The sequence below is a fragment of the Cephus cinctus genome, unplaced genomic scaffold (genome assembly GCF_000341935.2).
Source record: "Cephus cinctus unplaced genomic scaffold, Ccin1 Ccin1_scaffold0494, whole genome shotgun sequence".
Taxonomy (NCBI): Eukaryota; Metazoa; Arthropoda; class Insecta; order Hymenoptera; family Cephidae; genus Cephus; species Cephus cinctus.
The window spans coordinates 466772-481595 of NW_014333166.1; the positions used below are offsets into that span (position 1 = coordinate 466772).

The 14824-nt window shown below is 38.1% G+C and overlaps 3 protein-coding genes across 3 annotated transcripts in view; 1 reads left to right on the forward strand and 2 right to left on the reverse strand.

Moving 5' to 3' along the window:
* Nucleotides 1–14824, forward strand: part of LOC107268194 (angiotensin-converting enzyme) — a 39410-nt gene that overhangs the window by 1019 nt on the left and 23567 nt on the right. The window contains exons 2-10 of the mRNA XM_015740721.2: nucleotides 19–252; nucleotides 1497–1655; nucleotides 2135–2231; nucleotides 2489–2632; nucleotides 2713–2904; nucleotides 3077–3174; nucleotides 3536–3705; nucleotides 3790–3914; nucleotides 4789–5131. Of these exons, the coding sequence (XP_015596207.1) occupies nucleotides 19–252; nucleotides 1497–1655; nucleotides 2135–2231; nucleotides 2489–2632; nucleotides 2713–2904; nucleotides 3077–3174; nucleotides 3536–3705; nucleotides 3790–3914; nucleotides 4789–5131 (1562 nt within the window). The remainder of the gene's footprint in view (nucleotides 1–18; nucleotides 253–1496; nucleotides 1656–2134; nucleotides 2232–2488; nucleotides 2633–2712; nucleotides 2905–3076; nucleotides 3175–3535; nucleotides 3706–3789; nucleotides 3915–4788; nucleotides 5132–14824) is intronic.
* LOC107268198 (proline-rich protein 4-like) lies at nucleotides 5367–7959 on the reverse strand. Its single transcript, XM_015740727.2, has 2 exons — nucleotides 6976–7959; nucleotides 5367–6840 (listed from the first exon to the last, which is right to left on the reverse strand). The coding sequence occupies exons 1-2, from the start codon at nucleotides 6985–6987 to the stop codon at nucleotides 5551–5553; spliced, it is 1302 nt and encodes a 433-aa protein (XP_015596213.1). The 5' UTR covers nucleotides 6988–7959; the 3' UTR covers nucleotides 5367–5550.
* LOC107268197 (proline-rich protein 4) lies at nucleotides 11708–13653 on the reverse strand. Its single transcript, XM_015740726.2, has 2 exons — nucleotides 13579–13653; nucleotides 11708–13147 (listed from the first exon to the last, which is right to left on the reverse strand). Exons 1-2 carry the CDS (start codon nucleotides 13588–13590, stop codon nucleotides 11834–11836), a joined length of 1326 nt encoding a protein of 441 aa, XP_015596212.1. The 5' UTR covers nucleotides 13591–13653; the 3' UTR covers nucleotides 11708–11833.

Genomic DNA, 14824 nt, shown 5'->3' on the forward strand with positions numbered 1-14824 from the left:
TTTACATTCTCGTTGTAGCTACTTGCTATGATAGTGGTGTTCTACCTGCTATCGGTGGTTTCCGGTCAATTGGACTTGCCACCTTTACCGGATGAAACCGACAGACTCGTTGGCAGACAAAGTGTCGACTATCAGGATTACAGAAATGTCCTGGCTAGTTTGGATTTTATTGGCACTACTCGCTGCAGCAATAATGTTGCCTATCAGTGGGCCTATGAGACCAATGTGAATGTAAATAGTCAACTGGACGCGGTGAGTATATTTTGTTAATGTATTTATATGACGAGTAATACGTATTTGATATAAAAAATATGTATTGCACCAGACTGCAATAAATCACGAATTATCACGTTACACGAAACTCATTGACATTTCTCGAATCATCAGTATATTAATTGGCAGCACGAGACACGGGACTTGCCAATTTATGAAACCATGCCCAATGACTAGGTACAATTTCATTACGTCACGCTTAGCTGATTCCGATGGTTTGCTTCTGTGGCTTCATAATATTTTCATCGTTAAAATTGGCCTGTTATCGATCGACCTACAAAACGATTCATAACCCTCATTTCTTACCGCTATCATTAATCGCCCCTATATTGCATTAAATACTGGTAATACCTATGCATTTCTGATTCCCCAAAAATTACCAGTGGGTTATGCCCTACTTATTAAAAGATTTATAATATTAATTAAAATAGTATTTCTAATGATAAATAAAATTTTAACGGCAACTGTATATTTGTTGTAATAATGATTTTGAAAAATCATTAAAGTACCGTAGTGTAGCGTCATCGTCAACCAATGATTATCATGCTTCACGTGAATTTCCCTGACACGGGATGCCCTTGTCGTATGAGAAGTGGGAGCCTCGTTTACGGGAAACGTTCCCAGGTGATGCCATTGTAGTTACCTGAACGATTGAGTAACAGACCTTTTATCCACGAATACGTAAGAAACGGCTTTTACAGTTTACGTTAAAACCGTCATCGGCAGTAGTGACACCAAAAGAATCACAACGGCTAAGTTGTGACACTAATTGTCATAAGCTCATCCGCGAGATTTTTTGTCTTGGAGAATTAATCCTGGATGGATTTTGCAATTAGCCATTCCCTCGAGACACCCCAGTCGAATGTAGAATTTTTTCTCGCCATTGTTTCAACGTACATCATCATTTTGTCAACGCAATCGACACCGCTTTCATTTCTACATTGCACCTAATCACACTTAACCATACCTTCTCTATGGAGCGATTAAGAATTTTATGACAAATCATTGACATTTATTTTCATAATCGTTAACCAAGTCTATTGTAACCTGTGCTAAATCCTGCAGTAGGTTAGCCATAGGGTGCAGTGTGCTATGGAGATTAGCTTAATCGCAAATGCATCGTATACCGTATTCCTAGTAACACATGGAAGTGCCAACGTGAAGAAAGTTAGTTCCAGGTCTAAGAAATATTTACCAAAGATCTTTTCTTATTTACTTCACAGCTTGAAGCGCAGAGAAAATACGCAGAGTTTCAAAACAGAGCTTGGCAGATGATCAATAAATTGGATCTAAGCAAGATCAGAGATCCTGCAGTTAGAAGACGTCTGAGATACTTATCTGTTGTTGGGCCTGCTGCACTTCCACCGGATCAATTCGATAGAGTATGTATCGTGAAATCGATCAATCATTCAGGCGAAAGTTTTATCTCGTGAAAAATTATCTTTCCATTGAAACAGACCAATTGGGTATTAATTGGGAAGCTGTGATGGGTGAACGATAATATTCGGATATTTCGTGACGGATATTCGCATGTAAATTTTATAGTATATTTGATCATTCACATATGCATATACTGCATGTATATACACTGTACTAAAGTTGCTTCCGATAATGAACCGGAACTTCATTTTATCAAACAGAATGTATGCACCGGGTAAACTAGAGTCTGTTTAGTATAGCACCGTATGACTTTCACTTGAATACACCTGCGGGAATGCAACCCGACATACACCGAAGCTGTATCTGCTGCATCTCTTACGGCGCCTTAATATAGAGTCTACATGGATGTTTTGTATATATATACACATATATTAGATGGATCAGATTGAGATTTTAATTGTATTTTTTTTTTTTTTTATAGTACAACAGAATTTTGAATGACTTACTCACGATATATAACAGCGCATCCATATGTGGTTACAACGATCCTTTCAGATGCGATCTTCGTTTGTATCCAGGTACGAGTATAAGATTATTGTTGAATATGACATTTACTTCTAGGAGTCATCGTGTCTTCTTACTTTCAATGATATTTCAAGGATCCTTGAAAGATCACTTGCTACTACTTTTCTTTATATTGTATTTCATCCGTTTGACACAGTTAACGTGAAAGTGATGTGTTTAAATGCACAGTTTATTATCCCTCAGATGGTATAAATTTTGTTTGTTATTAAATCAATATAAGAATTACCATTGGAACTATTTATAATTTCAGATTTATCACGTATCATGGCGCAAAGTCATAACTGGGAAGAATTGCAATACGTCTGGACCGAATGGCGTAGAAGAAGTGGTGCACCGATGAGAGAGCTTTATCAACAGCTTGTACAGCTGAACAACGAAGCAGCGAGATTAAACAGTATGAAAAAAAAAGAATTTATCTGAATTGTTATTTATATGTTTATTTACTATATAAATTAATCACTTTCTTCTCCGCAGACTTTACGGATGCTGCAGAATATTGGATGTTTCCGTACGAGACGTATAATTTTGAGATGGAGATTGATGACGTATGGGAGTCAATACGTCCTCTTTACGAAGAACTGCATGCTTACGTGAGAAGGAAGCTAAGAGACCTATATGGTCCAGAGAAGATAAATCCACAAGCACCTCTCCCATCGCATATTCTTGGTAACAAAAATTCCGAAATTCCTATAGTAACTCAATATACAAATCAAGTAATTATTACTGCGAATGATTTCCTATGATTTTTCTTTTAATCGAATGTGAAACTTTATCCCGCCTGTCTAAGTTGCTTACAGAGAAAGTATTTTGCAAAGAGTAGTAATTTTTTGTTTTTCAGGAAATATGTACGCACAATCCTGGAGCAACATCTTGGACATTACTCTGCCTTATCCAGGAAAAAGATATCTGGACGTCACTCAAGAGATGCAAGAACAGGCGAGTGTTTAAAGAGAGTGATAGAGAGAGAAAGAGAAACGTCATGTTAGCTACACGTGTTTGCTATTCACTAGAGTCAATCTCTCAACCGTCATCCACTGAAGCGTATAATTATTCAATTGCTATGATCACAATGATTTAACTTTGACTACTAGATCAATAGGACGCAATTTCAAGTATCAGCTTAAAAAGAACTTCAAAACTTTTTTTTTTATATGTATTTATACTCTTACTGATCATATTGGGATGTTCGGTAAACTCGTAACTATTTAATGACCTTGTACAAAAGCTAAAAACTTTCACTGTATAAATTGACCACATATTATATTCGAATATAATTACGTTGTAACATTCTCTACAGGGTTATACGCCACTGCACATGTTTCAAATAGCTGAGGAATTTTATCTCTCTTTGAATCTGAGCGCGATGCCACCAGAATTCTGGTACAAGAGTATCTTCACGGATCCAGAAGACGTTCCATTGATCTGCGAAGCTTCTGCCTGGGACTTTTGCAACAGAGTGGACTACAGGTGATGACAAATAAAAAAAAACAAATCCGATTACATAAAATCTCTTAACAATATTTTAGTAAACATTTAAAATGATTTCTTCAGGATCAAAATGTGCACAAAGGTCACAATGAAGGATTTAATTACCGTTCATCATGAAATGGCACACATTGAGTATTTCCTACAATATTCTGGACTTCCACGAGAATTTCGCGATGGCGCCAATCCAGGTGAGAAAATATAATTATCAATTAAATTAATCACTATCTATATAGTCATACAAATTGGACTAGGCGATACGATTATCGATTCCATCAATTTAATTAGGATTAACATCGAATGAATAGCTCTTGATTATTACTGTACTGCTACATGCTACTTACGTAAGGCCAAGTGTGTTCTAATTGAATCCGGAAGTTAACGTATCAGCTTTTACGAATAACAGCTCGAAAGCGAACGATACGGTTGAGATGGATTCATATAAATACATGTCTGGAAGTGGCATGAACGTTTACAGCTGATTATGTGTGTATTGTGCACTCAGTAGTATAAGCATTAAAATATTTTTATCGCAGCGTAATTACACTTTCTCCATCACATTGCAGACTGCGGTTGTTCCCTTCCGTTTAAATAGAAGATATATACCAGCTGCTATAGCAGATCCCTATTACGATTAAAATTACCCCAGAAGATTCACCACTCAGTCCAATGACTTTTATTCCAATGAACTAAGCACATCTATGCATATCATTTGTACTATTTTCAATGATTCCGTCGTCTTCTTACTCGCACATTTTTCATGAATTAATAATGGAAATAGTGGATGCAGTCATGCAAATCTAATTGATATAGAAGCTTCGGGCTTTCATCTTAGCGAACATCGACAATATTGATAATCGCATATTGGCTGCAATTTAATTATGAATTAAACGAAAGCTAGTTTCATATATACCTGTTATTTAGTACCTGATATATCTATAGATCTATAAGATCCAGGGCCTTGGAGATTTAACTGGAGAAAACAGCAGTCATGCTTCGCAGCGTGACTCAATAATCGCGTGAATTAATAATCAAATAACATGGCCTCAATTTTTTTGATTCCAGGATTTCACGAAGCTGTCGGTGAAGCTGTTGCCCTTAGCGTCGCGACGCCTCGTCATCTACAAACTCTTGGACTTGCCAATATTTTCGTGGAGGATCCTATGACCGATATCAATTATCTCTTCACTTTGGCTATGGATAAACTCGTTTCCTTGCCGTTCAGCATCACTATGGATAGATGGCGCTGGGATGTTTTTCACGGTAATGTTAATCGGGAGGAATGGAACTGTCATTGGCATCGATTGAGGGAACTATACTCTGGCGTGAAACCACCTGTACTTAGATCTGAAGATGATTTTGATCCTGGCGCTAAATACTCCATACCAGCCAACATCCCTCACATTCGGTGAGTACTGTTTCTGTGTTAATCAACGCATTGTGTTATATACTATATATATACTGTTTTTCATATACGGAAGTGCTTAATGATGTCCTGGAGCTACGTCATTTCTTTTACGTAACGTAACGCTATCTCCTGCATTTCACTTTCCTTATATACACAATGATGACAGTGCGCATATCTTGTGATTGTTTCAAAAAATAATTATTCTGATTGTGATAGTTTCGGGAAGAGAGAACAATTAAATTCTTCTTTGGTTTTATTAGAAAGTATATAAAATTCTCGTTGTATGGACGAGTCCGTATAAAAAGATTTCAGTCGGTATACACAAACTAACAAAAATATAAAAAATTATGTATGAAGATAATGAAAACAGCATTAGCACGATAAAAAATACTTATATCGGTAACAAAGGTACTAGTTAATTAAAATCCATGGGAATCGGCATGTCCCCCGAAACTAGACTCGTAATCTCCGAACGAAGCGCCACCACCGTAATGGCCTCCATAATCACCACCTTCGTAGGAACCTGAGTCCCCGTGTACAGGTACGGCTACAGGTACCTTCACAGGATACGGAACAGGCTTTTCTACGGGGTAAGGCACGTGCTTCGTGACGGGAACAGGAATCGGTCGTTCCACTGGTACTTTCACGGCATACGGTACAGGTTTCTCAACCGGAACAGGAACCGGCTTCTCTACGGGGTATGGTGCAGGTACGGGTACCTTGACAGGAACCGGAACCGGTTTGTCCACTGGTACCGGTACTGGTCTCTCTACGTGAACCTTGACTGGGTATGGAACCGGTTTCTCAACGGGAACCGGTACGTGTTTCTCGAACGCTACGGGATACGGTTTAGGTACGTGAACAGGGATAGGTCTGTCAACTGGTACCTTAACCGGATAGGGAACTGGTTTTTCAACTGGGAAGGGAGCTGGTACATGAACCGGTACCTTGACGGGATAAGGTATATGTTTTTCAACTGGATATGGTGCTGGTACTGGTACCTTAACATGGTAGTGTACCTTCTTCTCAACTGGGTATGGTTGAGGCACGTAGACTTTGTACGGTACTGGTCTGTCAACTGGTACGTGAACCGGATATGGTACCTTCTTTTCAACTGGATAAGGTTGAGGAATGTGTACCGGTACCTTTACCAAGACCTTCACTGGATACGGTACCTTCTTCTCGACCGGATATGGCTGTGGTACCGGTACCTTTACTGGATAGGGCACTTCCTTCTCCACTGGATAAGGGATCTTCTTCTCTACCGGATATGGAACCTTGACATTTTTCACGATCGTGATTTGCTTGATCTTGCCCCCATCACCACCAGACGATCCAGAACCATAATCACCACCGCCGTAACCTCCACCAAACTCAATGCTACCGCCTCCGTGAGCTTCAAAGCTGATTCCACCTCCTTCATGACCACCCAATTCTACGCCACCTCCGTGTCCTCCAAAATCTTGTCCGTGACCTCCACCTATGTGACTACTGCCAATGAAACCTCCATGACCTTCCCCGAGACTGAGACCATGACCTGCGCCAATCTCAGAACCAAAGTCATGCCCATATCCTTCCGAATGGATCAATCCTCTCTTGTCCTGTTTCTTCTCAGTCGCAGAAGATTCCGCTTCCTTCTCTTCGGACACCTTCTTCGTTTCCTCCTTCTCGCAAGATGCCAAGACCACAAGGCCCAGCAACGTTAATAACTGAAACAAATGAAATTTGCTATCAAAACGTTTAATTCCAATTAACCCAAATATTCTTCCCCTTATCAACGACACTTCGTATCCTCGCTGAACCAAACCAATGCAGACTCTTTTTCTCAATCAGAAATATCTTACCAAAATTCTCATGCTTCCGTTCTCACGATGCCCGAAGTCCAGAGTTTACTGGATGCTTCCCCCCAGTATGCCGCAGACTTTATACCCGAGTCTGCTTTCCCCGCTAACATTGTGTCCCGAGTATACGCTTGAAAGTGAAATACATATATTTTTACTATCTCCACCTGCATGCGAGGCTATCTTTGCGTATACGCACGTGAACAGATTCACTGGTGTTCGTCGGAATCGTTCATATAGTATTCGTATAACCACCGGGGGTAATCTCTCTAACGACAAGGAACTGAGAAACAACTTTATCTATGGGAAGTTGTCTCGCTTGATGACAAACGATCTTCGCTATAGATAAAAATTAAAAAACCAACACCGTATGCATTTATTTAACAATATCGAGCACAATGTTTTCGAAAGTTTTACTTGCCTGGGATAAAATCTATTACCAAATTTCATTTATATTATTCTAATATTTTCCGCAACATCCATGAATTCTCGCACGCTATCCCGCAATCTACCTAAATTCAAATCATATTAATTTACATAATTATCATATTTTATATATTTATAGACACTTCTGAAATTGTCCCTAGTAGCATAATGTACTATTTTATATGGTTACTCTATACTCAATCATCTAGTCTCTTTTACGGGACAGCAACTGCTTCTTTACGTGTATGGGCAGTGACTTATCTTACGATTACGAGAACTTCGTTACGAAAAAGAATGCGGATAAATTTCATACATGGTAGCTGTATCATTCCTCCTTTGAGATTGACGCGGGCGAAAGTAGTGCCTTATACTATTCGTGTTTACCTGAAGTTTCATTTTAGAGAGTGAGATCCACGATCTTCTGGCTTTGGAGACACAAACATTATAGAGGTACCATGTCGTCATTTTAAGATTGATTTTAAAAATTTGTAAAAGAATTTCCATAACAACTATATATATGTATATATGTGTATATATATGTGTATATATATATATATATATATATATATATATATATATATGTATATACGTACTCCGTCTAATACGCAAAATCGCAAGTGCCGTAAATCACTTTTCGATATTATTAATATTCCTTGAAAGTAGGAAATCAAAGATTAATCGTACTCTTCGTATATTACTGCATCACGTGTACGTAGTACTCCAGCCAGAAATAAACGTCTCGCTTTACGATCGTCATTTACATTACAATAAATTACGACAGCAGAATCGAGGAAGTAAAACTGCACTGCAAGTTCATTGTTACTCGATTTACATGATTGCATCCACATGGTCGATGCTTACCGGTGCACCAATGCAATATGAAAGTAAACGGTAATTCTGTCAAATAACATAGTAAATAGCACCTGGGTAACGTTCAAGTCTCGTGCACAACGAAAGTCATCCGAAATCTTAAAATTACTTTGCATTCCATTCGTACAAATCACACGGATCAATGATACTCAATGATTCTGTCGGTTAACCATAAAAATAATAAGAATTGACAGCACCTGATTGGTCGTTATAGTATCGATTATTGACAAGTAATAATCGTCGTGTCAATTATACATCATAAGCTGATAATCGGCTTTTGATTAAAGTTATAGTACGCGAAAGCGATTGTGCTTATATATATATATATATATATATATATAAATTAATTTGAAAATTAAGATGGATATATTTTTTTATTTATTAATATACATTAATATATTTTTTTAGCCTTCTGAATTTTCAAAAGAACCTCTTTCTCTCTATATATATATGTGCTGATGTACTTTCACGAGGAAAATCGTCCGAGTGTTAAGATCGGCTGCCACGTGCCACTGACTGTAAAATTATCGGTATGAAAGTTTACGTAAGGCCTGATCAAAGTACTCGGTATGCTCCGCGAGTGAGTACGGTTTGATGGTAGTGATTCGATCGGTAGTAAATTATGATGTACTCTCGAATAAAAGCACTTTTGTTCGTGAATGACGTTGTTATACTGTTCGACAAGAATAATATATCTGGAATGGATTGAAATATAGGATCGAGTGTTAATTTAACCAGCAGGAGTACAAAGCCGATTTGATTTCATCGAACAAGACGAACCTTCGATCGACTGAGCGGCGAAATTATCGGATTTCACTTTTACGCAGCTGCCAACTGTGATTGGTAACCGATCCGTACAATTCTATTAATGTATTAGTAACGTCATATGTAAAAGCTACTAAAACCAAATCATTTATTTCAACCTTTCTTCGTATATAAATTGAACTGCGTTTACGACGCCATTAAAATTGCTCATTGGGTTACGAAACGTTTCTATCTCGTAACGTCATATTTTCACCGTATAATCATCTTCGCTTCGTAGCTCAATAGGTAACAACATAACGATACCATAGGTACCTGCTCCAAATTAAATTTCGTTATTTCGCAACACACGAATATTCGGTAACCAATTTCACTGGGAGATTGTAGGATATCGAGTGAAAGACAAGGAAAGGAAATGTTTGTGGGTATTAAAAAGAAAGAGAGAAAATTTGAGAAATGCTCGAAATTAATGAAAAAAAAAATCCAATGATGGAATCTCGCGGGAAGTGTATAGTCCCAGTTATGCTCAGTCTGGATACTGTTTGGTGAAAGTAAAAAGTGGAGATCCAAATAATACGAATGAACGCTGTAGATCCGACTTACGAGTACGAAGTACATATAGCTGACTGATTACATTTCTACAGAATGTCGATGGTCTCCAGTGAAAGAAATTGGGGCCTATTTCGAAACTGGTTCATTGCGTAATTTACCGATGATGGTATTTTCTAATCCACATCACTTTGGTGAAATGTATCTGGAAGCTGCCAACTTCTGTATTGTTGCACCTTAATGGATATTACTTGCGACAGGTTCCGCACGTATTACTGCAGTTGTTATGTAACGTGCGTTTCGAATATCGATAAATTTTTAAACGCTAATTGATTTCTTTTTTTTTATACACGACTCGTCTGCATGATTAATGACAGGACATGGCATACTAATTGGTACGATGACATTATTTTTTTTAATATTGAGAAATTTTGTTATACACGTACTTGTCTATAGTCGTGTTACCTTTGGGAACAGTAATTAATCAAGCGTAATGTTGCAGATTAGCATATCATTTTTTTTTCATACCGTTAAGCTTTATTTTACTCGGAGATTACTATTGAGCAAAATATATGAACCTTGCGAAATTTTATATTGATTTCGCAAGTTCATGTAATTTTATAAAAATCAGATGCCAGTCCTTATCTAAGCTGCAAAAGTATGTTCAAGACTATATTGAAGATAGGAACTCGTTCGGGTATATATAGAAAGTGCACAGGGTGTCGAGAATGAAAATGAAAGAGTAACGATAACATGGCTGTCAATTTGCAAAAAGTTCAAATCGGTTGAAATTTATTGGTGCTACTTTATTGATTATTAAAATGGCCGGAAGGTGCACAGGCCGCACCCGCTTCTCACTTTACGTATACGGGATGACAATTTCTTCCTGTAGCCGTGAGACAAGATCAGGGGAGAAGTGATATAAGAAATTATTGTAGGTAGATTCAGGAAAGCAATAAACAGCTGTTATGTTTTATTCAAAGCTGAAAGCAAAGATTATCAATGCATTACTGATTTAATGAAGTAATTAAAACTTTGCATTTAAAGAAATGAAAAGTTTACTAATTAAAGTGGCAGCGTTGGTTATCCTCTAATTCCGACGCACGTTACGTAGAACCAGCACCTAATCCTTTTTCAGGTAACAATGGGTGATTTCTCATTGTCAGAGAAATCGGGACATTTGAGAAATGAGTTCTATCCATTTTTGATAGAAAAATTCATACGCTTTCGGCGTTGCGCGACATTTCGATTGGATACAGTTTCCTACTCGTGTCAAGGAATCTTTATGACTGACTCTCTAGTTACCTTGTTTTCGTTTACCATATAAGTACACACTGTATATTATTACTAATTACTGTTACAGTAATGGGATTCGAATGTATGGTAACAGTTGCAGACCTAGAACATTCTCTGATAGTAACATGTGTACTGGGTGGTTCAACTGAAAGTAACCATTCAAATACGTTATTTATGGTGAATTCCAATCAGGTCACCCGGTATGTATACAGAGTCAGCTAGTATTTGCTTATGGGAGAAGTTTGACTGGGACTTGATGAAATCTCAGGAGAATACTTTCTTGCGTGAATTTGAGAAGTGAAATTTGAAAAAAATGTTAACGAAAAAAAAGACGGAGGGAGAATAATGCCTGATGCATTTATCTAAGGGAACTGACAAAGATCTTGCCATTCTGGTAATTTTTAATGAACCATGAAATCTTGCGTATTCGTTACCTTGACACGGTTTCTGTGCATTTACTGTAATTCATTGCTGTCTTCTCTGTTTTATGTATGAACTCCACATATCATTTTGGCAATTAGAGTTCTTGAAATTCCTTTTTTTTTTCAACTTGACCACGACGGCCATTATCGTTTATATGGGAACTGAGTCGTGGAGTTGGGCATAAAATTTCCTTTAGTCATGAAAGCGTCAGACTGATTCTGATCATAAATAACAAAATATTTTAAGGAACGAATGTAGTTCGTGTGATACTGAACTAGAGCGGAACGTCCAGTGAAATTTCACAGTCGTTAAAACATTCGTTTATGATTCTATTAAACTTTCAAAAGTTCTCAGACTGTCATTTGATTTGACGAGGTTGAATTTGCTTTTTGCATAAATGAATAGAGGATTTGATACGTAAAAAAAAAACATGTCTTTATTAATATCCGTAATTGATACGTATCACTATGCGTAGAGACGTAATATTAAGTTATAACGAGAAATGTACAAGAGGTGCATATCCAAACGTTAGGTATTAATCGCTGGACCATCCTTGATTTCCCGACCAGTCGCTATTTCCACCTGCCCATCCGGCTGATTCTTGGTTCCATCCACCTGTCGAAATTTCACTTCCGGACCAGCCGTGGTTCTCAACCTTCACTGGAACCGGAACCTTAATGTGGACTGGGAATGGTTTTTCTACGGCTACTGGTACTGGTTTTTCGACGTGGACTGTGTAGGGTCTGTCAACGGGTACTTTTATGTGAACTGGATAAGGTTTCTCAACCTCAACAGGTACGGGCTTTTCAACTGGGTAGGGTTGAGGTACTGGTACTTTGACTGGAACTGGAACTGGCCTGTCAACAGGGACGTGATAAGGTCTGTCTACTGGGACCTTGATATGAACTGGGTAGGGTTTAGCTACTTCAACTGGGTAGGGTCTCTCAACTTCAACGGGATAGGGTTTAGGTACGGGAACTGGGTAAGGACGATCAACAGGAACCTGTACAGGTACTGGAACCTTCTTTATAACTTCGTACGGGGTCGGTACGTGTACTGGAACCTTGACTTCGTACGGAACCTTCTTCTCAACAGTGTAGGGTTGAGGAACACCGACTTTCACTTCGACAGGTACCCTCTTCTCAACTGTATAGGGTTGAGGTACTGGAACCTCTACCTTGTACGGGACTGGTCTGTCAACCTTAACCTCGTAGGGAACATGCTTCTCAACATGATACGGTTGTGGTACATGAACGGGAACATTGACGTAGACCTTCACTGGGTAGGGAACCTTCTTTTCAACAGTGTAAGGTTGTGGAACTGGTACTTTAACTTCGTAAGGGACATGCTTGTAGACTGTAACTGGAACTTTTTTTTCAACTGTAACGGGAACTGGTACTTTCTTCTCAACTGTAACAGTTTTGACCGATTCGTGTCCTCCGACATTCCATCCGGAGGATCCAGTATCCCATCCTGAAGATCCTGCACCTGACCATCCTCCACCGTAGTTCAAAGCGTATCCTGAACCTGCTCCTGCGTTCCAGCCTCCTCCGACGCTACCCCCAGCATTCCAACCATCTCCGATATTAACTCCAGAGTTCCAACCTTCGTTTCCGCCACTCAACTCGAAGGCTCCACGCTTCTGATTCTTCTTATCTACACTGGAATGAGATTCGTAGATCGTATCGGTTTTTGTTTCCGTCGATCCACTTTCCAGGGCCTTCTCGACTGCCCTTTCCGCTGCTCTCTCTGCAGCACGTTCCACTGCAAGTTCAGCAGCACGTTCAAGATCCTCTTTCTTACTAGCAGCGCTTGTCAAGGCAAGGATGCCGAGAAAGGCAACGAGACACTGCAATGAAAACACAAAACCTGTTAGAAAACTCGGTCGATTCTCATTACGATCGATCGAAAGTGAAAAACACCTGCAGACAATTATATTTTCCATTAAAAAAATGTGTTAACCCTTTCTTCAACTCTATCCAGTTCATATAATTTTCTAGAATTTGAAAATTAATATTTTTATTATTCACGTAAATTCAACGTATAAGTATGTTTGGTTGGACCAGGCACTAAGTTATTTATGGCAAATTTTGATGGCAAAAAAAATTTTCAAAGTCACCGTTACAATGCTATTTTGCTGATCAAGGATCTAGGTTACTCAAGACACTATTTCGATATTTACTGATGCACAGCACTGATAATTATCATTGAATTTCACTAAATTGCAAATGAAAGAGTATCGGAAAATTCGATTGGAAAGCTAAAAAAGTCTTTACTGACCAGGTGTCTCATGGCTATGGGTTTAAGAGACGGTGGCTTAACGAGAACTGGATGCTGCCGGAGAATTCTCGAGCATTATTTATACCACGGACGACTTTCGCCAGTCCGGCCGCCCGGGCCTATACAGATACATACACGCTTACCTCTCTACGTATCCAATCATATTTAGACTTTTAGATTATCAACATTGTTCAATTTTTTAGAACCGTTCGATGAGTCTGCGAACAGACTAGGCATTGCTACCACATGCGATGCGTAACGTAGGTTAACACATCTTTTATTATTTTTCGTTGTACAAACACATGAACCCATATTCAAATTTGATAAGAAAGTATTAGATATTACGTAAGATACCGATAGAAACAAATCACTTTAAGATTTCTTGAATCACGATAAAAAAAATTTTGAATTTCAAATATCACAAGATACTCGATAAAGTTGTACAGAACGAAAGTTCTTGGGTGAAAAGTATTATAGATCTTATATATTTTTTTTCTATTAGACACTTCATCCAATGCTAAGAATTCACAAAGTAATTTCAACTTTATTACACAAACGTCCTGCCTTTTACGATGTTCGTTCCGCCATCTTTCATTTTCTACACTCTAGGCAACAATAAACGACAATGTTCAACGACTGTATCTGTTCTTTTATTTTCCGGGAAAATTAATACCGGTTCGATGCTTTCCCTGTGGTTGTTGAAAAGACCTTTTTTTCATGGAAAAATATTTTCATTGCATTATGGATGTTTTTTTTTTTTTTTTCATTACTGAGAAATACGAATTATTTGTGGAATGTTAGAAACAACCGAGTGACACTCGCTACTACTTTACTGCACTACGCGACGACGTACGTGACGATGTTTGCGATTTCAGTCGTTCAAACTACTCGCCTTCTAAGGCGAATCCATATAGCGAGTCCCGTGGCGACGATTTCTTAACACGCATGAAACTTCACGTGGTCGTTATCAAAGTCGACTTGAATTTGCCTGTAGAATAATTAATATGGAAATCCGAAAAGACATATGACAATTTGCATACTCGATTATTTCGCATTACGTGAGATAATATTATTTAATGATCAAGCATCGGTTATAATTTTTAGGGTTCAGTAATGAACGATAAATTTCAAGGAGAAAGAGAAAATCAAAATTTAAAATTTGCATGAATCATATTAAGTTTTTTTTAATGCTCGTACGAGTTTTTGTGTTATAATACAATAAACCTGTTTACTTTTTTTATATCGA